This window comes from Vulpes lagopus, chromosome 6, assembly GCF_018345385.1.
Source record: "Vulpes lagopus strain Blue_001 chromosome 6, ASM1834538v1, whole genome shotgun sequence".
NCBI lineage: Eukaryota > Metazoa > Chordata > Mammalia > Carnivora > Canidae > Vulpes > Vulpes lagopus.
The window spans coordinates 82799329-82825613 of NC_054829.1; the positions used below are offsets into that span (position 1 = coordinate 82799329).

Here is a 26285-nt window from a genome sequence, read left to right on the forward strand (position 1 = left end):
TTATTAACATCATGGTACTAATCTTCTTTCCTTTGTTTTTATACGGACTACACAGAGGTTGTGTTGAAGTCTGTATTTTAAATGCAAGTATTAAAAAGTAAAAATAATACTGGAAGGACTGAATGTCACATTCATAGATTAGCTTAAAACATGAAATTTAGGACCAGTGCCCCCCTAATTTTATTATAAAGCAAAATTATAATAACTCATTACCCGTGACATAGCTATTTTTGTTTCTTTAATCTTCATTATATATATTTTTACAGTTTTAATTATGGTACATGAAAATGTATATTTTTGTTACGGTGCCTTACATGGTGAATTTTTTTAGATGTTGTTGTATGGCATTAATTTCTTTTTTCTTTCTTCTTTTTTTAACTTTTTTTTAAAGCACATTTTAAAAAAATTTATTTATTAATGAGAAAGAGAGAGAGACACACACAGGAGGAGGGAGAAGCAGGCTCCATGCCAGGAGCCTGACACGGGACTCTATCCCGGGACTCCAGGATCGCGCCCTGGACCAAAGGCAGGAGCTAAACCGCTGAGCCACCCAGGGATCCCCATCTTTCTTCTTTTTTTTAACCAGAAAGTGAACAGCAGCATTGTTTTTTTTTTTTAATTTTTATTTATTTATGATAGTCACAGAGAGAGAGAGAGAGAGAGGCAGAGACATAGGCAGAGGGAGAAGCAGGCTCCATGCACCGGGAGCCTGATGTGGGATTCGATCCCGGGTCTCCAGGATCGCGCCCTGGGCCAAAGGCAAGCGCCAAACCACTGCGCCACCCAGGGATCCCAGCAGCATTGTTTTTAATGAGTTTTAGTCCAGAATACAAAGGAAGGCACTAGTTGTTGCCCCAACTTGTTAGTACAAGGATAAACAATAGCTTTTTGTTTCCCCACAAGGGCAAGTTACAGAAGGATACCAGATGGACAAGATAAGACATTTGAATCTAGTTTTGAAAAATCAGCCTGAAACCTAGCAGTAGTACTGTTGCAGGGTAAAAGGCTCTCCCTGTACTCTGCCCCGCATCCACCCCCATTTACCAATTCAAAATCTGGGACTTTCTCAATCAAGAGATTCTATGAGTGAATTTCTCTCTTGAGACTTTTCGTGTGCAAGCGTCATTTTTTTTTTGGTTTTGCTGCTGATGTCCTTGACCTCAGTCACTGGATGAGTGAGGGAGCTGGTGGAGTTCTTTAGGAGTTCTTCTGAGGCACTTTGATCATGACAGTTTTCACTTCTGTGTATGCCTGTAACCCATACTTTCCCAGCTCCTGGCCACTCCCAGACATCTTGTAGCCACTGAATAGTGACTGGGCCCCACATACATCATAGCAGTTGATCCACACAGTGCCAGCCTGGAAGGCTTGGGACAGATAATTGGCCTTGTCCAAGTCCTTGGTGAAGACAGCTGCAGCCAGCCCATACTTGGAATTGTTGGCTCTCCCAATAACTTCCTCTATGGTCTTGAACTTCAGGATCTGCATCATTGTCCCAAAGATCTCCTTGGCGATAGTCATGCTGTCTTGCACATCTCCAAACAGGGTGGGCTGGATAAAGTAGCCAAGGTCAGCAGCTGCCCCTCCACCACAGTTTGGCCCCCTCCTCCTTCCCAGATTTGATATAACCAAGGATCTTCTTAAACTGAGTTTCATCCACCTGCGGCCCCTGCTCAGTCTGGCTGTCAAAGGGGTTCCCAACTACATGTGACTTGGTCCTGGCAATACTCTGCTCCACAAACTCAGCGTAAACATCTTCTTGCACAAAGGTCCGGGAGCCTGCACAGCAGCACTGGCCCTCGTTGAAGAACAGGGCAAAGTGGGCCTGCTCTACCGCCCAGTTCATGTCTGTATCTGACATGATGATACTGGGGGCTCTTTCCTCCCAGCTCCAGGGTCACTCTCTTGAGGTTACTGTCACCCGCAGCAACCTGGACTAGGTGGCCAACCTTGGCGGAGCCTGCCACTTTGTCCCCATCATCATGGGAGGCAATGGCAGCCCCAGCTGTGGGGCCAAATCCAGGAATAATATGGACCACGCCAGGAGGAAAGGCAGCCTCCTTAATCAGGTTGGCCACATAGAGGGTGGTGAGCGGAGTCTGCTCAGCTACCTTCATTGCAATCACATTTCCGGTCGCCAGGGCTGGACCAGTTTCCAGGCTTGCATCAGGAGGGGGCAGGTCCATGGAATGATCTGCCCGCACACCCGACAGGTTCATGGCAGGTATAACTGAAAAGGTCCCCATCAATAGGAATGGTTTTCCCATGGTACTTATCAGCCCGGCCCGCACAGTAACGGGGCATCTGAGGACCGTGTCCAGATCACCAGGTAGGAGATGACAGGGCTTGCCGTTCGCTACCCAGGGTCTCCAGGGCTCCAGGTAGGTCCGGTCTCGCTCAGAGAGGCCAGGCGGTTCAGCCGGGCGCCCTTACGGCCTGGTCCACATCTTCCTGTCTCCTTCAGCTACCTGACAGAGGACTTCTCAGGTGGATGGCGTGATGGCGGGGAACGTTTTCTTGCTGACAGCATCGTGCCACTCATTGTTTACGAAGATCTGGTTGTAGAAGACTTCAGGCTGCTGGGAGGCGGCGGCCCGGGCAGGGCGGGAGCGGGCTTGCAGGCCCGAGCGCCGACGCTCTGTATGGCACTAATTTCTAACGGTTGCACCTAACACTGGGTCTGGCAAGTACTCATAGTAGCATTCTGTAATGAATAGAATCAATGAATCAACTATGTTGCACCCCTGAAACTAATACAACACTGCATGTCAACTGTACTTCAATATTGAAAATGAAAAAAAAAAAAGTAAACTAATGTATGATAAGTTACAAATACTGATTGAGTTCCTACAGTATGGTATATTGGGGCTATTAGTGACTAAGACAAAGTCCCAGTTACTACTGAATCTGCATTCTAGTAGATGGAGACTGATGAATTTCCATGAGAAGGTTACTATTATTAGTCCCGTTTGAGGAACTGAACCACATAGAGATCACATAACTGGCTCATGTTCATCCAACTGGCAGATGTTAAAGCAGAGATTCCAATCCACACAAGCGGACACTGGACTTGCGTTCTTAGCAATTGCTCCCCTGGTATCAACCATGTGCTCTGGCAGTTCAGAGGACTGGTCAATCAGAGCTTGACTTGTTATTAGTTTACTTGTCGCTGCTGTAACAAATTACCACATATTTAGTGGCTTCAAACAACACAGATTTATAATCTTCCAATTCTAGAAGTCAGAAGTCCAACTCTGTTCCACTGGGTAGAAGTCAAGGTGTCAGCTGGTTGGTTTCCTCTAGAGGCTCTGAAGGGAGAATCTGCATCCGGTCTCTCAGCTTCTAAAAGCCATCTGCATTTCTTGGCTCACCCCTTGCATTTTTTTTTTTTTTTAAGATTTATTTATTCGTAAGAGACACACAGAGAGAAGCAGAGACACAGGCAGAGAGAGAAGCAATGTGGGACTCGATCCTGGGACCCCATGATTACACCCTGGGCCAAAGGCAGGCGCTCAACCCCTGAGACACCCAGGCGTCCCACCCCTTGCATCACTTTAACCTCATCCTTCATAGATCCATCTCTTGCTACTGACTTTGGTCTTGTCTCCCTCTTATAAAAGTCTTGTGAATACAATGTACCCACCTAGATAACCATGGTAGTCCCGTCTCAAGATTCTTCTCAATCACATCTGCAAAGCCCCTTTAGTATATAGTATACATACTATGTATTTAGTATATAAGGTAACACATAAACTGGTTCTGGAGATTAGGACATGGACATTTTTGGAGGATTTTATTCGGTCCACCATTGTGATTACTAGAAGAGCTAAAACTTGTGCTTTAGGACAAAGGTAGGATGGGGTGGGTTTTATTTTCTTAGTTCTGGATGCCAGAAGTCTGTGATCAAGGTGTGGGCAAGGTTGGTTTCTTTTGAGGCCTCTCTCCTTGGCTTGAAGTGGCCATTTTCTTTCTGTGTCTTTACAGTCATCTCTGGGTGCGAGTGTTGGTGTCCAGACTTCCTCTTAGAAGGGCACGGATCATAATGGATTAGGGCCTACTCAAATGCCCTCATTTTAACTTAATAACCTCCTTTAGAGACCTTATCACCAAACGTGGTTACTGTCTGAGTTACTGGAGGGTAGAATTTTGATATATGAATTTGGGCACAATAGAATTCAGTCCTTAACAGGCTTGAGTAATACACCAACTCAGTCTCATGCTCTCAACAGCCCAGTTTTGGCAGATAAGAATGTGGTGGTGGAGAGCAGTTCCTCAGAGGAACTGAGGTCTCGAGCTGGCAAGTACAACAGGGAGGATTCACACATGGGGCTGTCTGCTCCAAAGGCCAAGTCCTCGCCAGGTTCAAGCTGCTAGGGCAACTGCAATGGCAGAGCTGGGCAGATGAGAGTGGCCTGTGGGTAGCGAAGAGACTAGCCTGAGGATGAGAGCGTATGTTGATTTGGGGGAAATAGCAGAGTGTGACCTGTGGAAGGCTTACAATCTGGAAGAGGCATAGAGTGATTTCGCAAAGAAGTCCTGGAAGAGGAGAGGCAGCACTTGAGATGGGTTATTTTCTGACTCTAGCCAGTTTCCCGTAGGTCCCACCCCACACCCAGTCTTACCATAAACTTATACCAGGCAATTGTTCAGTTCTTTCAAATGTTCTTTACAACCTCACAGTGAATCTGCAGCAGAAACTTAGGGCAAGGGACCCCCTTCATTGAATGAATCTCCCAAAACAAGATGTAATTTCACTATTTGAACCTACAGTATTCTCCTGACACCCTGACCCTAGATCACTGGATGGATGACAGCTGTACCTCTTTCTAACCCTGTGACTTTAGAGGTTAATAATCTACTTCATCTCTCTCAATCTGCTCCTTAAATATTTATACTACTTTTTCAGCTTTTCTACCTGACAGAAGAAAGATGAAAAGGGACTGAAATAATTAAGTTTAAGCTGCTTTTTGAAGGCAAGACAACACATGAATTTTAACCTATATTCTCTCCTGTTCCCATTTATCATAAATGGCTGTTGTTTTGCTGATTCTAAGATTTCCCTCAAATTAACTTTCATCAGCCAACTTAGGAAAATAAAATTGAAATGCACTATTCTTACCTCTTCCAAATGGAATTCGTGCTAATGGGTTAAGATTTTAAGCATTTTAAAATACAGTGATCTGCAAATTATATAGCCAGGTTAGAACAGCTTATGTAAATTTTGGCAAATCATACAGCCAGTCCTCAACAGAATTCTTGCCCTTTCAGACACTGGAACTTTTCCCTAAATGAAGAAAGGATTCCACTTTAAGGCTTCCTCTAGGGTACAGTGTAGGGGATGACACACCAGGCCTCTTGGTGCTAAACACAGATCCTCAATGGCCATGCTCCTCCGCCATTTAACCTGGCCAGCGTTCTTCTAGAGCCCATGCCTGGGGAAAAGCATTTAGAGATCAACATTTTTTGCTATGAGAAATGGTATATTTTTAAGAGTCACAACCTTTTTATAAGTTCAATTTTTTCCATTTCTCACATCTCTCATTATTGAAGACATCCCTCCATCTGTTTAAACTCTGTATTTTTGGGATCCCTGGATGGCGCAGCGGTTTGGCGTCTGCCTTTGGCCCAGGGCGTGATCCTGGAGACCTGGGGATCAAATCCCACGTCGGGCTCCCAGTGCATGGAGCCTGCTTCTCCCTCTGCCTGTGTCTCTGCCTCTCTCTCTCTCCCTGTGTGACTATCATAAATAAATAAAAATTAAAAAAAAAATAAACTCTGTATTTTTATTGCTGAAATTTTTTAGATAAATTATGTTTTTTCCTTATTTATTTAAATAAAAAATATTATTTATAAAAAGAAAAAAAAAACCCAGAAGTCAATGGGTTTTAAGTTTATCCTGATGCAATGTCAGAATGAGATAAAATAGAAGCCAATCATATTTCCCTTAGAGTAGGGAACATTTCTATTCTCTCCTCCAACTCACTACTGCTATAGTAGATTAGTTATGGCTGCTCCTACTGTTGTAAAGCTAAACATTCACTCTCAGTGATTCAGTATTTGCTGAATAAACAGTTCATTACATTTTCCTGTGCTTATTTATTAGGGCCTGGCACATGTACGTACTCTGTCAGCTGCATTATCACCATCAACATTATCACCATTATGCAATTTAGTGTTTACTGCCACCCACAATCCACAAAGAACTGCCTCCCCTACCGCCCAGTATCCATGAGAACCACTTAAATCAAGTAAAATATATTTGAGGTTAATAGTGCTAAATTCTGAAGAGAAAAAAAAAAGTATAGGTAGCATTTATTACAAAATTTTACAGTGGTCAGGAAAAGCCTCTTTGAGAAGGTAACATTTAGGAGAAGACCTGCCATGAAGGACTGTCATAATTCAAGGAGAGCATTCCAGGCAAGCAGAAGTGTACATGCAAAGGCCCTGGAGCAGAAGTTCACCAGCCTGCTGAGCAGCAGTGAGGAAGACAGTGGGCTAGAGATGGGTGTGGGAAAGTAGCTACAGATGCAGCCAGATCATGAAGGTCCTGGTAGGTGACAGGACTTTTAGTTTGTACTGAGGAACCTGGGAGATCCTAAAGGCAGAGGAACGAGAGAACCCCGTATAGATTTTAAGAAAATCACTCTGGCTGCTGTGTTGAGAATATTTTGAAGGCGGCAAGGGAAAAAATTGTTAGGACACTTAACCAACATGCCAGTATCCTGTAAGTCACAATCTGATAAGATTAAAAAAAGAAATCAACAGAAATTAAAAATAGTCCCTGGTGACTGCCTGCTTATTCTGGTCACCACTGCTGTACAGAGACCAGATGTACGAAGTAAATGTCAGGTCTGGTAACAACAGAAACACGTATGGATACAGTAGATAAAAATTTTTATTTACTTATTTAAATTATCCTAAAATATAAAACAGAGAATGGTTTCCTCAGTTACCGCTTCTGGCAGTAAGTAAAGGTTACAACAAAAACAATAAACCTCAACTTTCTACAGCAGCTTTTATTTTTCCCTAAAATTAAAGTCCGCTTTCCTACATACATTCATTCATTTGGATGAGATATAAATCAGGCGTCTTTTAAAGTGCCCAAACTCATACCATTCCTGTAACTGCAGATGGGAATCCCAATGAGCAGAAGAATGTATCAACTTAAATACTCAAGTTCACTCAAATCCTACAGGATGAGACAGGGGAAGGATTTTGCTAGATAACACTTAAACTAAATCCAGGCAAATATGGTCTACATCTGATTTCCTGGTTCTTAACTCTTTAACATATTGCAAGGCTGCTTATTCAAATCTAATTATGTGGTAACAAGACCTGAGAGTGTTTTGCAAAAGTTTGTTTTAAAGGTTCCTAGATCAATGTCCTTTGCTAATTTTCTATTCTATCTATACTTTTCTTTGCTTCATCTGTCTTCTTTTCCTTCCACAAATTCCCAAGGACAATCCCTAACAAAACCACTAGTCCCAATGTTCGATTGGAGGTAAATTTATCCCAACAATCCTCAGGTCGGTGGATGTCTAGAGTGTAAATCTGTAAGAGAGGATCACAATGCTACATTAGTACTTAGTATAAACTTTTTGGCATCACAAATAAACAGATTTGTACAGAGAAGACAACAGCACTTTGTTACAGGATTTTAAGGAATGGGAAGTCCTTTATGTACCCAAACAGTTTGGGTACTTTTCCCGGTATAGAAAAGTCTACCGTATCTCTCATTGGGTATCATCCAAGCTGTGTGGTAAAATCTTCCACTTGAGGGGTTCATGAATGCTTAGAGAGGCAACCCATGCTATTTTTATTTCTAACTCTTTAGAAAGCTCTAAACCAGTTACAATGATCTAAAATCTGCCTACTCCTACCCTTCAGTTCTAGCTTTATTACTTGGAGTAATGTTTCTCAACAGGTAGACAAGTCACATTTGGGAAAGGACAACTCTATTGTGTTGGGTTGTCTACTGCATTGAAAGATAGTTAACAAACCCAGCCCCACTAACTCAGGGGCTCTGGTAACCCCTCCTCCCTAGTTTATTTATTATAACCAAAAACACCCCACGGATGTGTCAATCTCCTTCCTACTGCCACATAGAGGGGGATCTGGCAACCCAGACCTGCTGAGTCACCTAGAACAAACACATTCCTTTTCTCCACAGTAAATCTATCAAGGAAGTCCCATGTCCCTGTCTCAGTTACTCCTAGGCTTTAGCATTAGCATCCATCATTTCCCCAACTATTCTCTATTATACGGACTGTGGACTTAAAATCACCATGATTTCCTTTTTTTTCCAAAAATGAGAAGGCTATGTCCATCGTAAAATACTGCATCAACACTAGACAGAAGACCGCAAATGCCATTTAGAATTGTCAAGTGGGTTCCAAATCTCTCTTACAGTATTTGTAATTGTATTTGTAATTTCTGCCTTCCTCCACTTATATCCTGGTGCTTAATTAAATATGGCTACACATCCATTATCTTGAGCAGGCAATCAATTGATGGTGACAACCCCCACAGAGCTGAGTTATGAGTAAAATAGGGTGCTAAGAAATTCTGAGGAGGAAAGTGGTGAAATCTAGAGGGTCCTGAAGAATCACCAATTCCTGTCTTAAAGCTTTCCTTGTGAGGAAAACAATGAAGGTGATAAGGCATGGGGTTTATGGATACTGGATTTTAGTTTCCTTCATACTGTGATGCAAGTCTTGCTATATTGCTAAGTAATTTGCAATAATCTGCATAAAACAGATCATCTACATACAGACTAACATCTTTTTGGATCTGTCAAAGAAAATAAGAGTAACATGACACAAAACTAAGAGGCCATTTACTAGCAGTCTATTTCATTAAGGTTAGATTTAGTTCATTAATTTACCAAAGTCAATAATGTAGATTCACAATATAAGCTTTTGGGTGCTGGCCGAACATCTTGAAATGAGTTTCCCATGATTTAGGCAGAACTCTGACATGTTAGCACTTCATGTCTTCTCTGGCTTTGGTTGTTAATGCCAGTGGGACCCAAACTTAGGAATGATTAGTTTGCTAACCATCACATCCATCACTGAAACCCACATATTAAAAAGATGATTATGTTGATCAGTTTGCTTTTGGAGCAAACTCAATCTACAACCTTTAAGACATTGCTGAAATGTTTCCAGAAACGAATCAGAGGCACTTCAAGAAAAATCAGAGGGAGAAAAAAAAAAAAAGTAAATCTAGGTTTAGTTTTAGATTATTTCTCTAAAATAATACAGCTAGCTTTTTCAAGCAACACATCAGGAGAGGGGAGGGCATGGTTCAAGGTAGTATAAGCGAAGTAGTTGTTTTAGGAAGTACCCTGCTTGGTAAGCACAGAGGTTGTTTTGTTTAAATAATTTTTACAGTTTATACCACAGAAAAATGAGGGGAAAAGTAAGAAAAAGGTCAAACCTGGTGTGCCAGATGGGCTCCTACAGCAGCAAGAGCAGTGTAGTAGGGTGCAGTCTGACCACTATTCACTCCCACCAGGCTCAGCGCCCCCAGCATCGCCACACTGAAGCCACTGAGCCACTGCTTGGTGTTCTCCTGGAACCGCAGCGCCGTGGACTTAAGACCAATCAGAGCATCATCTCTTTTGTCCTAACAACAGAAAGTATTAAGAAACTGTCCGGTTTTTATTGACATGCTATAAAACTCACCATTTTGGTTGTATAATCATCACCACTATCTAATCCCAGAAGAAACTGTCTTTCAAAGGATAGAAGCTGTGAAAGCCGACAGTAACTTGGAAACATAGGCTGACTGGTAATAAATGCACAGGCCGAATCGTAGTTAAGTGTCACTGCTAAGATGATCTTCCAGCTTTATTTCCACCTGTCGTTGTATTATAACCCTATTAATGACTCTTAACTTCACACTGACCACATTCAAAATTAAAACTCATGTCTATTTTTTTTTTTTTATTTATGATAGTCAGAGAGAGAGAGAGAGAGAGGCAGAGACACAGGCAGAGGGGCAGAGAAGCAGGCTCCATGCACCGGGAGCCCGATGTGGGATTCGATCCCGGGTCTCCAGGATCGCGCCCTGGGCCAAAGGCAGGCGCCAAACCGCTGCGCCACCCAGGGATCCCAAAACTCAAGTCTAATTGTTCACATAGCTTCTCCTTACCTTAGGGCTCTCCAATCTCAAGAATTTCCTGTACATTTAAGTTTCAATCTTGCTAAAGTCACAGATGTAGAAAATGGTCAATTGCCACCTAACCACATCCATTCACATTTTATTTCTAGCTCAATGTACTCCTTGCCTCTGCCATCAAATCCTTTCTGTTTAAGTAGAGCTAGGTTTTGGTGATACATTCACATCTAGCTGACTGATCTCTTCCCCAGCAATTTAATTTCTAGGCATTTCCACATACTGTTCTAATTATGGCCAAGTGTTATCAGAGGCTGTACGCTGAACTCTGTACCCACCTGCAGGCAGATAATGACCTGATAGGCTATCTTCTGGGCACCAAATCCAAATAATGAATGTGGGGTTAATGTATGCTTTTCCTTTCACACTGTAAGTTCAAAGGAGAGTCTCCTTCTCTTCCTCTCCCTCTGCCACGCCCCCCCAAGCCCCCCTCCACCCCACTTGTACTCTCTCTTTCAAATAAATAATCTTTAAAAAAAGAAAAACACAGTGCCTGGCATATAGTAAATACTGTTTAAGTACTTGTAAATAAAAGAATCGATCTCTGGTAAGCATACCACATGAAGCAAAAATATTTTGTTGGTGCCAAGAAAGCATGAATGATCTTCTTTTGAGAAAAGTATACTTCCCCTTTAATGTGGTTCATAAAGTTCTTAAACGGCAACAATAACTAAACCAAAGAAAAAAGATATCATTTTACCTGGTGGGCATAGATAGTATCATATATTAGAGTCCACATAATTCCAGAAAAATAAAGAGGCAGGCAAATAGATGGATCACAGGAGCCCTTGATAGCAGACCATCCAAGTAATGCTCCCCAATTAAAAGTCAACCCTACAAATGGTGAGAGACAGAGAGAGAGGACAAGTCTTTTTTTTAATTTTATTTATTTATTCATGAGACACACACACACACACACACACACACACACACACACACACACACAGAATGAGAGAGAGAGAGAGAGGCAGAGGGAGAAGCAGGCTCCATGCAGGGAGCCCGAGTGGGACTCCATCCCGGGTCTCCAGGGCTGAAGGTGGCGCTAAACCGCTGAGCCACCCGGGCTGCCCAAGAGAGGACAAGTCTAAGTGCACTTTAGACTCCCAAAGAGAAGAAGGGGCATCAGCACATAATAACTGTCTCTATACATTAGGCTTTGTGCACTGTTTCCTGAAATGCTCTCAGCTCTCTGTGGTGATTAGCTACGTAGCAAAAAAAGGAAATAGGCTCAGAGAGGTTAATTGACAAAATAATCCAGGTAACAGAAAGAATAGTATCACCCTGATAAAAAGGATGTTTCAGGAAAACATCATTTACCCTACCAAGTATGGTGGCTGGCACAGTCAGTGAAAATAGAAGCTGGAGTTTCACCTTAGACCTACCTGAGCCAAAACCCCGTTCTTTCCTTTATGACTCTATTTCCCCCATAAGCTACAGAAACAAGAGCATAGGCAGGTACACTTATTTATTCTGTAAGTCCATCTTCTCTGAGGACTGTAAACAAACACCTACAAGCACACAGCTCCTAAATCTCTTTGTGCAATCTGATCACTTCCTTACACTTCAGACTAGAGACTGAACTGCCTGCTGGCATCTGTACCTGCAAGTCCCTAGGTATCTCATACTCAGTGGGTCCCACATGTCTTTTCTCAGAAACCATTTTTCTTCTTTTATTCACTAAAACAACTAGAATAGTTCTAGAATAGTTCTAGGAATACTCTAGCTTATTCTAGGAGTAAATATTTTTGCAATAGATTCTGATTTACCTACCTATCAACCTTTGCTTGCTCTGTCAACAGATATTTATTGAATACCTGTGATACAGCAAATGCTATGTTAGATGCTGGGCCATCTACATGTAAAGAAAGTTTTATCTGTTAGGCATTTACAATTTACAACTGAGGAGACAGAGGCGGCTTTCAGCATCTTCTGTTTTAGTGATTGCTGGTTGAAAATAGTAAGCACCACGCCAGAGTGCTGTGGGAGCCAGAGGCAAGACTGGCTAGCTTTCTCCTGGGAGATCTAAGGAAGGCTTAACAGTGATGGTCTGTCTAGGCTTGCACATACTAACCCTGGTTCTCTTGCCTGACTTTGTTTTCTACCCCAATACCCCAAGTCATCAAGGCATCCAAATTAGTCACCTAAAGAGAAGGGTACGGTCAAATCAGTTAATTTTTTCTTTGTGACATACTTAGATTTTAAAAGAGCATTTCAGAAAATAATAATGATGATAATCTTAATAAGTATGTAAAATTCCTTAGCCAATAAAAATGGCTAATTGCCCTCCATTAAAATATGAAAATCTATTCTTGGTTTGGAAAATTTCATGACTGACTTGACATTTTATTTCTGCCACACTGTACACACACACACACACACACACACACACACACACACACACCAAAGTATAAGTTTGAGGGTATTGAAGGAAATCCTTGTAATTATTTCAAGCTCACCTAGGGCTAATTGAGGCCAGTATGTAATTCTTTTCATTAGTGGGTAGGTAATGACAAGAAGCAGGGATGCTGCTCCCAGAGCTATACTGAAATCAAGAAAAACCATTACAGATTAATATCACCATCTCTTAGAAATTGCTAAATAAGACAACAGTAGTAATACTAACTGGAAAATGACTTGTTATATTTTTTATGTAAAATTATTTTCCTAGACTTTAATTAGGATAAAAGTAATTAGAAAATATTTTAAGTGTTACAAAACAACCAAACAAAATAATAATACATATAATGCTTTCATGTATTAGGCACTTTTCTAACTGCTTTACATATGTTAATCCATAATTTTTACCACAAACCTAAGAGGCAAACTGTTTTATTCTACTTGTTTTTTGCAGATGAGGAAACTAAAGCACAAAGAGATTAAGTAATTTGTTGACTGTCATAGAGCCAGTCAGTAGCAGGGCCAGATTCAAACTTAGGGCAAGATGGCTCCAGAGTCCAACTTACTACCCATTCCATGCTACTGCTTCTCTAAGTGTTGTTTTCCAACATTAAGACAGCTAGTAAATGGAGATGCCCCACAGAGTTAGAATCAAGATCCCCGCTCTCAATATGCACAATGGGTGTCACTTCTCTAGGAGAAGATAAAACATCTATAAAAGGATAATAGCATCCTAAGGTGTTTTTAGGTACTTCATAGCTCGCCTAACATGGTCCTTCCAGGAAAAACATTCCAAAAGCATTTTCACATGATATTATCAGGGCAAAGTGTGCAATTAAATCTAGTCTCTATAAAATGACAATTAAATTTTTTGTCTTTTTTTCTCATTTATATACTTTGTAGGCAGCCATCTGATGTGCAAATTTTAATTTTGTCTCTACTTAAGAGATCTAGGAATGAATCCTTCCACTTTTTCCCCCTCTGTCATCGATTATAAGCATGGCTCTGGGAAAGACCTGCTTAATCTTTTTGCAAAATGAGTATAATCACTTCTCTCTACTTTAGAGATTGTGTCAGGATAAATAAAATTATACATAAGGGTATAGACCAACATCCCTGTATACATCCGAAAAAGTTATGAAGGTGCCATGTGTTTCTTAGGTAACACATAATGGAAGTATAACAGTGGCTCAGAATAAATTAAATGCTGATCTTCTCATTCCTTTGGCTGAAAGTATTCTTGCTTTTACAACATGTGGTAATGTCTTTATACTTGCTAATTTACAGATGCTCCATAGATAGCCAATAAACAACTTTGGATACAGATATTTTAATTTTATTTATTCTTACTTTCTCCATTTCAAAAGAGAGATTTTATATGTGATTCTGAAAAACACATTTACTATACCTGTAGTAATTCAGACACAAAAGAATGCCCAGTGCCAAGGTCAGCTGTCCCCCAAGGAAAATAAAGGACTGAAAAGTTGAAATGTCTCCAGCAGCTATTGGGCGATTTGCTGTTCTTATAACCTTAATACATAAAAACAGATACTTTAGCCTCATGTAATGGTTCAATCATAAATTTAAACATGTAATCAAGAGAATGGCCCATGGCAGGCACTAAGGAAAATAATATGAATAAAAGGTAAAACCAACATTGGAAACGCTGCCAAAAATAAAAGCTTCATATTTAAAACAGCTTTGAAAAAAAAAAATAAAATAAAACAGCTTTGAAAAGCACTAAAAATTCCCACCACTCATTCCCCTCTCTTTTCATCTCCCATCTCCATCTCCAACCCCACAAAATGAAGCAACTTCCTTATCTGGCTATTTAGCTACCCAGCTTTTTAGCATGTATATGTTTAATTTCCACAGAGAAAAAAGAGACAATAATTATGGTAATTCTCAGGAAAGAGGAAACTGCAGTGAATGTTTTGATTACAGGAAGCACTGCAATCAGCAATCAAATGTAAATAAAGAAAGAAGACAGATTATCTGGGTTTGAAAGCAGGAGTGCTTTTGCCAGGCTATTTAAGGATGGGACTATAATCTAATATTAATTGTACCCAAATATAAAGGGCAGACTCAATGTAAGAATATGAACAGACAGAGCTATTATGTGGACCAATAGGATATATTAGTGGGTTTTTTTTGCTGTCTAGAGATCATGAAATGTGATTATTCTAAATTGAAGCATAAAAAAAAAAAGGGCATAACCAAAATTTTCAGCATTGTTAGAAGAACTCAAGACCTGGGACCCAAGAGGCCAGCATTTGAATCCAGTTCTATAACCTACTTATTGGCTGTGTGAATTTTTGCAAATTATTTAAGCCCTCTTGGGCTTATATTACTTACTTGTTAAAAGAAAAACAGAAAGAGAGGGAGAAGAAGAAGAGAAAGAAGTAATAAGAGCACTACCTCAGAGTAAATGTGGTGTCTAAAGCATGTAAGTATGCAGTAAATGTTAGCATATGAATATAACATATTTCCGTTTTGATTTATATCAAGGGTTAGCAAACTATGCCTATGGGCCAGATCCAGCCTACTGCCTATTTTTATATGGCCATGAGATAATAAGAATGGTTTTTCTTTTTTAGGCAGTTGAAAATCAGTTAAAAAAAAAAAGTAATATGACTTATGAAAATATTATGAAATATAAATTTCAGTGTCCATAAATAAAATTCTATTGAAACAAAGATATATCCATTTGTTAACGTATTGTATATGGCTGATTTCATGCTCCAACAGAATCAGGTAGTTGCAAGATGGTATGGCCCACAGAGTCTAAAATATTTACTAGGAGAAAATTTGCTGACTCATTTTATAGCATGCTTCACTGTGCAATAAAACAGTTTGTCAAAAACCATAATGACTCACCTTACTTAGACTGCCAGACTTGGATCTTTTATCTTTGATTTAATCCCCACAGTTTTAGTTGGCAATATATTTATATCTTGTATTTGTTTTAGGATATTATGGTTATTCCAACTAGTACGTGAGCACTTACCATGTGTCATTATTCTAAGAGCTATGTATTTATCCCACCACTGAATCCTCATAACATTCCTGACTTTTAGCCACTCACAAGTTCTTGCCATTTGTTTTAGAAAACTGAAACAGAGTTCAGTAACTTTCCAAGGTCAGGGATGGGAAGTAGCACAGTCTGTCTAGCTCACCTGACCATACTATTAACCACAGATTACACAGTCCTTTTATAACTACACAGGTAGTTATAATTACCTAGCTAAATTCAAAAGCTGAAAATAAACCAGCACTCCATCAAAAGACTAAAAATGATGTAATATGATGATCAAAACTTATTCCATGTGGTTTTTAATGAAACCATTTACTCATAGCTTATAAAACTGAATAACTGGGGCACCTGGGTGGCTCAGTCAATTAAGTATCTGACTTTGGCTCAGGTCATGATTTATTTATTTAAAAAAATAAAATAAATAAAATAAATAAATAAATAAATAAATAAATAAAATAGAACTAAATCACTAACACTTATACGCTGAGATTATTTCGATGTTTATGAACCTAATGTTTATCACATGGTTGGTAGATTATACAGAACATCAACAGAACACACTTAACTCATATACCCAAATAACAATAGATTTATCATTTAATATACTAGCAATTTACTTATTATCTAACATACTAAGCAAAACTCTGAGCCACAAATATATCCTTAATGATATATAGTCTTTAAGAAACTGTGAGGTAAGCATTACAACTTAGTCAAGCCTTTTAACTCATTCTTTAAAATGTAAAAAATCTGTTGTGTTTTTTAAACACTAATAATGAACTACCTAAGAGAGATTAAAACAATCTTATTTACAATTGCAGTAAAGAATAAAATACCTATAGACAAATATAACCAAGGAGGTGAAACACCTGTATGTTGAAAACTAGAAGACATTAATGAAATTAAACTCACAAATAAATGGATAGATATTTCTTGCTCATGCACTGGAAGAATTCATATTGCCAAAATGTTCATACTATTCAAAGCAATATACAGATTTAATGCAATCCATATCAAAATCCCAACGGCATTTTTCAAAGAAACAAAATGATCCTAAAATTTGTATGGAACCACTAAAGACCCCAAGTAGCCAAAGCAATCTTGAGAAAGAAGAACAAAGCTGGAGGCATCACACTTCTTGATTTCAAACTATACTACAAAGCTACAGTAATTAAAACAGCTTCATTTTGGCAGAAAAACAGACATATAGATCAGTGAAACAGAACCGAGAGCCCAGACATAAACCCACACATACATGGTCAACTGATTTATGACAAAGGAGCCAAGACTATACAATAGAGAAAGAAGAGTTTCTTGAATAAATGGTGTGGGGAAATACGGACAGCCATATGTAAAATCTGGACCCCTATCTTACAGTATACACAAAATTAACAAAAAAGGTTTAAAGATTTGCACATAAGACTTGAAACTCCTAGAAGAAAACATAGCAGTAAGCTCCTAGACACAGGTCATGGTAATGATTTTTAGATCTGACACCAAAAATAAAAGCGACAAAAGCAAAAATAAAGTGGGATTACACAAACTAAAAAGCTTCTGCACAGCAATGGAAATCATCAACAAAATGAAAATCAACCTACTGAATGAGAGAAAGTATTTGCAAATCATATGTCTGGTAAGGAGTTTATATCCAAATATATGAAGAATTCATATAGCTAAAAACAAAACAAAACAAAACAAAAAACCACCACCCAAAAATCCAAATAAAAAATAGGCAGAGGACATGAATAGACATTTTCCAAAGAAGACATATAGATGGCCAACAGATGTATGAAAAGATACTCAACATTACTAATCATCAGAGCAATGCAAACAAAACCACAGTGAAGTATCACCTCACACCTGTTAGATTGGCTATTATCAAAAAGACAAGAAATAAGTGTTAGTGAGGATGTATAGAAAAGGGAACTCTTGTGCATTATTGATGAATGTAAACTGTTGCAACCACTGTGGAAAACAGTATGGCAGTTCTCAGAAAATTAAAAATGGAACTATCATATGATCCAGAATTCCATGTGTCTAGGTATTTATCCAAGGAAAACGAATACATTAATTTGAAAAGATATATGTACCCCCATGTTCACTGTAGCATTCTTTAAAATAGCCAAGATATGGAAACAGTCTAAGTATCCACTGATGGATGAATGGATAAAAAAACTGTGGTACATACACATGCACACACATATACACAAAATGGAATACTATTCAGCCATTAAAAAAATCTTGCCATTTTGAAACAACATGGATGGATCTCAAGGGCATTATGCTCAGTGAAAGAAGTCAGACAGAAAGACTCTCTTACATACGGAGTCTAAAACAAAACAAAAACTCAAGCTTATAGAAAAAGAGATTAGGTTGGTGGTTGCCAGAGGCAGGAGTTGGGGGGGAGGGGGGAGATGGGAGATATGGGTAAATGAATTTTTTTTTCCCATTTAAATAGACCAAAATATTTAAAAAGAAATTAGATTAAAAAAGAAATACATATAACATTTTAAGTCCTATTAGCAAAACCTCCTTAATAGCTATAAAACACTGATTTAAGAGCTTTGTTGTATGTCTATATAGAACCTGGACTCTTCTAATCAGAGAAAAATGTCATAGGGGAGATAAAAGATATCTAATCAGTAACCCTGTAACCTAAAGAGAAAAGAAAAATCACTTAAGGGGAAACGAAAATGGTCATATTTTGTTAATTAAAAGTTGGTTATTATTTTTTTAATTATATTACCTATTAGTTTTTTAATTAACCTTTTCTCTTTTGAAATGATTATAGATTCATATGCAGCTTTTTTTCTTTTTAAGATTTTATTTTTGGGGGATCTCTGGGTGGCTCAGCGGTTTAGCTCCTGCCTTCGGCCCACGGCGTGATCCTGGAGTCCTTGGATCAAGTCCCATGTCGGGCTCCCTGCATATGGAGCCTGCTTCTCCCTCTGCCTGTGTGTGTGTGTGTGTGTCTGTCTGTCTCTCTCTCTGGGACTCTCATGAATAAATAAATGGAATCTTTAAAAAAATAAAAAATAAAATCTTAAAAAAAAGATTTTATTTTTTTTTTTTTGAGAGAGAGCGCAAGAACATGGGGGAGCGGGAGAGGGAGAGAGAATCTGAGACAGATTCTGCGCTGAGTACATAGCCTGATGTGGGGCTCCATCCCACAACTGGGAGATCATGGCCTGAGCCGAAACCAAGAGTTGGACGCTTAAATGACTGAACTGCCCAGGCACCTCAACGTGCAGTTTTTAAAAAACATCTCTGCGTTTTAAAAAATATAAAGATCCCACATGTCCTTTTTCCAGTTTCTCTCAAAAGTAACATCTGGAAAACTTTATGAGTCAATAAAATATTACAACCAGGATTTTGATATTAGCTGCTCGAAACATGTTCAAGAATTATTTTGAAGTAATATATACCAGAAGCCTCAATCATCTGGTTATGTAGAATGAAAAACTGACTGGGGTGTATGAACCCCAAATCAAGAAAGTATGCATCTCCTGACATGAATCAACTACCCCAGTTGGGTCAGGGGGGTCTAGAGATGTGTTCAACATGCAGTTCCAGCCACCTGCCACTATCCTATCCTCTAGTCACACACAAACCACATCGCTGCAGTGGTTAAGTTTTATACTTAATCTCACAGCCATTCAAGACCTTCACTCTTCCTCCCACCCTTGTTTTTGCCATCTTATGCTAACACAGTTCAAAGTCACCCCCCTGGAAAGTTCTCTCTGCTCCCTTTGGCTGAGGTAGGTGGTCGTCAGTAAGTTCCCTTGTAGATACCACTCTCACAACAGTGCTGCTGGAGTGTAACTATGAAACTGTGAGGTCAGGAATACTGCCTTTCATTCATGCGATCCTAAAACCTGTCACTGTGTCTCACATACAGCAAATACTCAATAAATATTTTTTAGTTAAAAAACACATTGTGATATTGTTCTTACAAACTAAAAATCATTGCAGGTATACCTTGCTAAAAGAAAATTCAGACCAGTAGTATGAAAGGCAAACTAGGGATGATTATTCACCTTATTATTATTTTTTATTTTTTATTTTTATTTTTTTTAATTTTTATTTATTTATGATAGTCACAGAGAGAGAGAGAGGCAGAGACACAGGCAGAGGGAGAAGCAGGCTCCATGCACCGAGAGCCCGATGTGGGAATCGATCCCAGGTCTCCAGGATCGCGCCCTGGGCCAAAGGCAGGCGCCAAACCGCTGTGCCACCCAGGGATCCCTATTATTATTTTTTAATATTTTATTTATTTGTTCATGAGAAACACACACACACACAGAGGCAGAGATACAGGCAGAGGGAGAAGCAGGCTCCATGCAGGGAGCCCCACATGGGACTTGATCCCGGGTCACCAGGATCACGCCCTGGGCCGAAGGCAGCGCTAAACCCCTGAGCCACGGGGCTGTCCCAACTATTCACCTTATATAAATGTATACAAAATTATTCATTTTGTATTAATTTTTCATGGGTTTCTTTTAAGTTGAAAGTTTACTTGATTATTTACTCAAGCATTTAATGAATGATCTTGTACTTGTAATGGCACAGTCACTAGGATAAAAGGCAAACAAGCTGGACGCTTCCCCTGAGAAAATAACTGTCTGTTGAGGAAAAAATAATTATACACAAACATTTGAACATGAAGAGAAAATAATCCAGAGAAATATAATGCATCAAACTGTTAAGTGAAGTTTCTCTAGGGGTCTGGGAGAGGAGATAAGAAAGACTTGAATTTTCTATACTTCCTACTTCTGTACTGCCCAAATTTTTCAGATTAAACATGTACTATTTTTCTAAGGAGAAAAAAAAGAATAAAATTACATTTTTGTAAGGAAATAATCACAGCAAATGCTAATAGGGGCTTCCTTGGCTTATTTAAATTAAGATTTGAATTATAGAAGAATAGTTACAACTCCACTATATATCTCAAAGGAAAGAATGACAGTTCTTTGGGATACACAAAAGTTCAGGATGAACTTTTCACTTTGCTCCTAACATCCTTACCTTAGCCTTCTAAATTCTAATTCATTTTGTAAAAATGAAGTACACTCCCTGCCTGCATGGCCGCTTTTGTTGAGAAAGTACACTGCACTTTGCAGTATCAACTATTCTACTGAAAAACGGCACTTCTTACGATGCTGGATTTCAAGGAGTACAGTAAAAGATCCTTTGCCTTCTGTGAACTTTAGAAGTGATGCCACCATGTCACTCTGCAAAATTGAGAGGAGCCTCCCTATTCCTTTCCCGGAAGAAACTACCTTTTTATCATAGTCCCGGTCCCACATGTCATTAATAGTACAGCCTGCTCCACGCATCAGAACAGCTCCAGTGCCAAAGAGGGATAACATGTACCAATCTGGAAAACAACCTGGTTCAGCTGCTAACCCAATGCTCCAAGTACATGGCAGATACAGCAGCCAGGTTCCTAAGCAAAAATAAAAAGACAAAAAAGGTACACATTCAAGTTAGTTAGTTAACTGTCTTCATTTGTTCAAACACTACATCCCAAAAAAGTAAAGAACACAAAATCAAAAACACAGGACAAAACTGGGAGAATAAATTAACAACTTATATCACAAAGGACTTTTTGGCCCAATATGTAGGGTTCCTAGACTCTGAAAAGAGATCAATAGTCCATGGAAAAACAGACTAAAATAATAATGGAAGTTCACAGAAAAGGAAATACAAATGACTTATTTATATGAAAGATCAACTTTAAGAAATACACATCAAAATTACATTGAGATAACATTTTTCACACATCAGATGAGCAAAACCCAGTCAGATAACACACACTGGGGAGTCAGATACTCATGCTTTTCTCATGAGGTTACAAAGCAGTCCAGCCAAACTATTTTTACCATGCTGTGTACCACCTCCCACCACCAGATACACACATTTGAATGTCAGTATGTTCACAGGCCATGTCAGGGAGGAGACAGTAGAAACTGATAATGATATCTGCCTCTGGGGAGGGGAACTGGGTGGCTGGGAGACAGGGGAGGAAGACTTAGTTTTCACTCTATACCTTTGCACTTTCTGAATTTTGCATCACATGCAATGTATTACCTACCTGCTAAAAAAAGGTCAGCAAAACTTTTTTTACTGTTGTCAGTACAATAAAATAAAATGGTGTTGCAGGAAAGAGGTCATTAACTTACTGGTTTTTAAATATTTTACAACTACATGCACAAATGGGATTAGTTCTTGGTACTTACTTAGCCCATAAACCAGATGAAATTAAGGTGAAGCCAAAAAGACTGTGCAGACAGGAGACTTTACATGTAAACTCTGATATTCTACTTTCAAAAGAAAGTCTTTCAATGAATGTTTGGATATGGTGCCTATTAAGATAAATTCTGAGCTTTACTGCCCAATTTTGCCACATAAGAGAAAAAGGAAAAAAAAAAAAAAAGGAGATGTGGCTAAATAAAAATGAGATCCTATACAAAAATGGCCAAATGACAAAGTACCTATAATCATATTTAAACTTCATAAGCTTAAGCTTTATTCATTTATAGGTATTTATAAAGCACGTACAAGAACTGGGAATACAACAGTGACTAAGGCAGAGAGGCTTTCTGCTTTCACACAGCTTATAAATGAAAAGGAAGAAACACAGTTAAACAATAACAATAAAATGGATCAATTCAAAAATAGGGCAAATACAGGGTCCTACAAAAATGCACAAAACAGTGCCACCCAAGTTACTGGGGGAGGGATCAGGGAGGACAAAGCAGAAAAGGCAAGCAGAGACTGAAAACAAGCAAGGGCCAGTTCAGACTCAAATTCAGGTTCAGGTTCAGGTTCTCCTGGATAGACACATATTTGGTGTGTTCCATATAAAACAAAAGCAACAAAAGCTAACATGTCAGTAAATGTTACTATTCCAAATGCTTTATACACACAAACTCATTTAGTCCTCCACCACACCCTTACAAAGTAGGCACTACTATTGTTCCTATTTTACAGGTGAGGAAACAAATGCACAGAGAGGTTAAGTGTTTACTTCCTTTTTCCTAGATCTCCCAGTATAGCTCGGAGGGACAGAGTGACCCTGCCCTGATAGATACAAAAGACCACCACTTCAAAGGCATTATTTCCCTAGTGCAGCTAGAACTGAAGGGTCTATTTAAAAAAGAATTCTGGAGAGAAAAGATGTTGTAATCACCTACAGCATTTTTGTGTCAGCAACAAAATTTCCTTCACTATCAGTTGCATTAAAGGTACTATATTCATTTACCTATAGGAAGCTGTAGGGCACTCCTATGGATGAGGGGGGTTCCTAGGGAAAGTCAGACATTCGGTTTGATGTCTGCCACTATAAATGGAATGATGCCAGACACTGAAGTATATTAATTGGTTCATCTTTTTTTTTTTTTAAAGATTTTTAAAAACTTATTTGACAGAGAGAGAGCGTGCGCGAAAGCACACAAGCAGGGGCGCAGTAGACAGAGGGAGAAGCAGGCTCCCTGCTGAGCAGAGAGCCCAATGCGAGGCTTGATCCCAGGATCATGACCTGAGCTAAAGGCAGATGCTTAACCGATCGAGCCATCCAGGTGCCTCCAGGTGCCTCGACACTGAAGTATATTAAACTTTAAGGTTCAGTATTCCTCATCTGTAAATGAGGGGAAAGACTATCTCTGAGAACTGTTAATGAGAAAATGATACTGGTAATGATGAAAATAAAAACAGAGCAAGTATGTAACTGTTGCTATGTGCCAGGTGCTATCAAGAAATACTTTTGATTCTCAGGACAAACCTATGAGATGGGCACTGTTTTTATGATACCCACGAAACAAATACAAAAATTGAAGCACAAAGGAAGTAATTTGCCCAAGGTCACAAAGGGCAAAAAGTGGCAGAGTTGAAATGTAAACTCAGGTGGTCTGGCTCTCCCTAAGGGCAATGTTATCAGTCATTCTACCCAAATCTCCACATACACTGAAGTCCTTACTGGCCCTCTGCACTCCTGATTCTCAGCAATGGTTCTTGCCTCTCTTCCCAGTGGTACTTTGATTATTCTCTCTTCCATGAAGAGGGATGCAGAGGAGATGAGGATGCAGACAGGTTTCAGAAAGAAATATCTACTGTTGAAAAAGGAAAATGAGCAAGTCCTGAGAAGTGGTGGGCAGACCAAAAAGCCTATGAAAACTGAACCTAAGGTTCTTGACTAATTACATATTATCTTCAAGACAACATAATCACCCATGAATGCAGGGAAACAAAAATTATTACCACCAATTTAGTGTCAAGAGTGCCACCTGCTGAAACTTTGTGAAATACCACAGTTTGTGACACATTTGAAAGAAGTTGTAATCCCTTCTGAAAAACAAGGAATTCCACTTTGGTTTATAAAAACAAGATCCAACTTCAACAAAGTAAAACAATGAACAGTAACATAGACCATTAGTAAATGGTCTTAAAAAAAAAAAAAAAACAAAAAAACAAAAAACCCCTGCAATCATCTAGTACTAATGCCTAACATTTCTTGGGAGCTTATTATATCAGGCACTGTTCTAAGGACTTGAAACACATACACACATAAATGATTCTCATGAAAATCTTATAAAGTCAGTACTGTTAGTATCTTCATTTTATAGATGAGAAATGAAGAGGTCTGGTTTCAGAGTTTTACTCATTACCCTTAGTAGCCAGCCTCTTACTGATGTAAAAGTCAGAGGTTTACAGAAATGGGAATAATGGCAGCTGTTGATCTGTCCTGATGTCTGTAGGCCTACACTGCAGCTCCATGACACAGACACCAAAACAGAATTATAATTATGCTTCAGATTAGAACTGGACTTGGAAATTAATGACTATCAACTCTTATCTGGCCCAAAATGCAAGGGGTTGTGATGGCAGGACTGTGTTTATCATTTAATTTGCTTTTATATTTTAATAGCTAATTGGTTTTTTTTTTTAGATTTTACCTATTTATTCATGAGAATAAATTTTAGATTTTACCTATTTATTCATGAGAGAGAGAGAGAGAGGCAGAGACACAGGCAGAGGGAGAAGCAGGCTCCATGCTCAGGGAGCCGGACGTGGGACTCCAGGATCACGCCCTGGGCCGAAGGCTGGCACCAAACTACTGAGCCACCAGGTGTCCCAATAGCTAATTGTTCTAACACTTAGTGCTCTGATCCCAAATAAGTAGTGCATAGACCTAGAATACCATAAGCAAGATCTAATTTGAGGTCTTGGCTAGGCAGACGTGGAGTGAATATGTCTAAGCACCTGGATGCATTTCCATGCACTACCATGGCAAATGCTATCACCTAGATTATCTGCAGTTCAGTCTCGGCCCCTCCATTCCCACTGTCCCTCCTTTTTCCATCCAGCTCTTATCCAGCCTTGCCTCCCAGTGTTTTCTACATCCATCTGCTATTCCAGATCAACTCATATCCTTGATGTTTCAACTCTCAACCCCTGAGTCTGCAAAAACATCTCCCCCACCCACCAAGATTTCTTCTCCCTTCTGCAAAATCTACCTGTCCTTTGAGATTCAATTTGTTCTGGACACTTTCTAGCAATGTGGATCCACAGTAACCACTCTTAAGTGTACCACTTGCCATCTGTACCACTAACATCTGACCTCCTACTTTCCCAGCTCACCCAATCATATTCGTCTTTTTCAACTAGAAAGCAGGGCGTTTCCATAGACCTTTCTGTCCCCAGACTAGGCAGTATGGTAGGAATTCGTTTGATACTACCGGCAGGTTCTATACGAGGCACTAGATAGAAATGTCCCATGGATGGGGCGCTTAGATTGTGTTGGAGCAGTCCATCAAGCCCTCGGTGTGTAAGGTTAATCAGTGGGGAGTGCTACGACGAAAATTGGAAGGTAGAGGAATAGAGACTGAGGTGGCAGGTATTATTTAAATAGGAAGGCCACAGAAATCTTCGGGGACGACTGTGAGCTGACAGGCAGTCGGCAAGCGCTACCCGCTGCATTCAGTGGAATTACATCTTTGCGTTAGGGTTGGGGTCGGGCAAAGCTAGCACGCAGCATCAAAACTAGGTTCCTCGGCATCACTGCGGTGTCTGTTCTTTGCTTCGGGAGCCTTGCAAAATTACGGCAGGGATCAAACAGCAATGAATGTGGAAGTGCTTCAATACCGTAAATCTGTGCAAATAAAGGGGCACGGAGTTTCCGCTCAAGGCCTGTTTCAACAAGGGCCGTGCCATGAGCCAACTTCTCGCCCGCCCGGGGCACTGAGGACGCAGGGGGACGTGCGAACAGGAGGGCCACTTCGGCGCCCGCCAGTCCGGGGGTCCCGGGAGTACCCCGCGCCTCGGCTTCCACAACGCCCGCAGGCCCCCCGCCCCCCGGGCCCGGCCCGCGGCGCCGCGCGCTTCGGCCCGTCCGCCCCGCACTCACCAATCGGCTTGTCCAACCGCATGAGGCGCAGGTAGGGCTGCAGGGGGCGGGGCGCCGAGTTCACCACCGCAGCGGCCGATAGGCCGAGCCCACGCCTGCGCGGTCCCGGCCCGGCCAAAGGCCGCCCATGCCCAGCGCGGAGCGCGCCAGCCGCGCGCGCCAGGGCCAGGGCGCCGGACCCCCGCAGCCACGGCCGTGTCAGGACCCGCAGCCCCCCCGCGAGGGCCGCGCAGCGAGCGGCCAGCATGGCGCCCGGGAGGGCGTGGCCCC

The 26285-nt window shown here is 40.2% G+C and overlaps 1 protein-coding gene and 1 pseudogene across 2 annotated transcripts; both read right to left on the bottom strand.

Moving 5' to 3' along the window:
* Positions 1-795: 795 nt before the first annotated feature.
* Positions 796-2648, bottom strand: LOC121492665 (annotated as a pseudogene).
* Positions 2588-26285, bottom strand: COQ2 (coenzyme Q2, polyprenyltransferase). 2 transcript variants are annotated; one of them, XM_041759363.1, is made up of 7 exons: positions 26016-26285; positions 20890-21056; positions 13985-14106; positions 12636-12721; positions 10880-11013; positions 9439-9627; positions 2588-2704 (listed from the first exon to the last, which is right to left on the bottom strand). In XM_041759363.1, exons 1-7 carry the CDS (start codon positions 26260-26262, stop codon positions 2669-2671), a joined length of 981 nt encoding a protein of 326 aa, XP_041615297.1. In that variant the 5' UTR covers positions 26263-26285; the 3' UTR covers positions 2588-2668. The 2 variants fall into 2 exon arrangements, with proteins under 2 accessions (XP_041615297.1, XP_041615296.1); XM_041759362.1 differs by lacking the exon at positions 2588-2704 and adding an exon at positions 6878-7551.

Bases quoted from the DNA above. Each gene is read 5' to 3' on its own strand.
- COQ2 (XM_041759362.1), bottom strand. From the start codon at position 26,262: ATGCTGGCCGCTCGCTGCGCGGCCCTCGCGGGGGGGCTGCGGGTCCTG. The intron at 12,722-13,984 runs GTATAGTAAATG...TCTTGATTTCAG, and splicing joins TTGTGTCTGAATTACTACAG to TATAGCTCTGGGAGCAGCAT. The intron at 7,552-9,438 runs GTTTGACCTTTT...CCTCTCTTACAG, and splicing joins GAGCCCATCTGGCACACCAG to ATTTACACTCTAGACATCCA.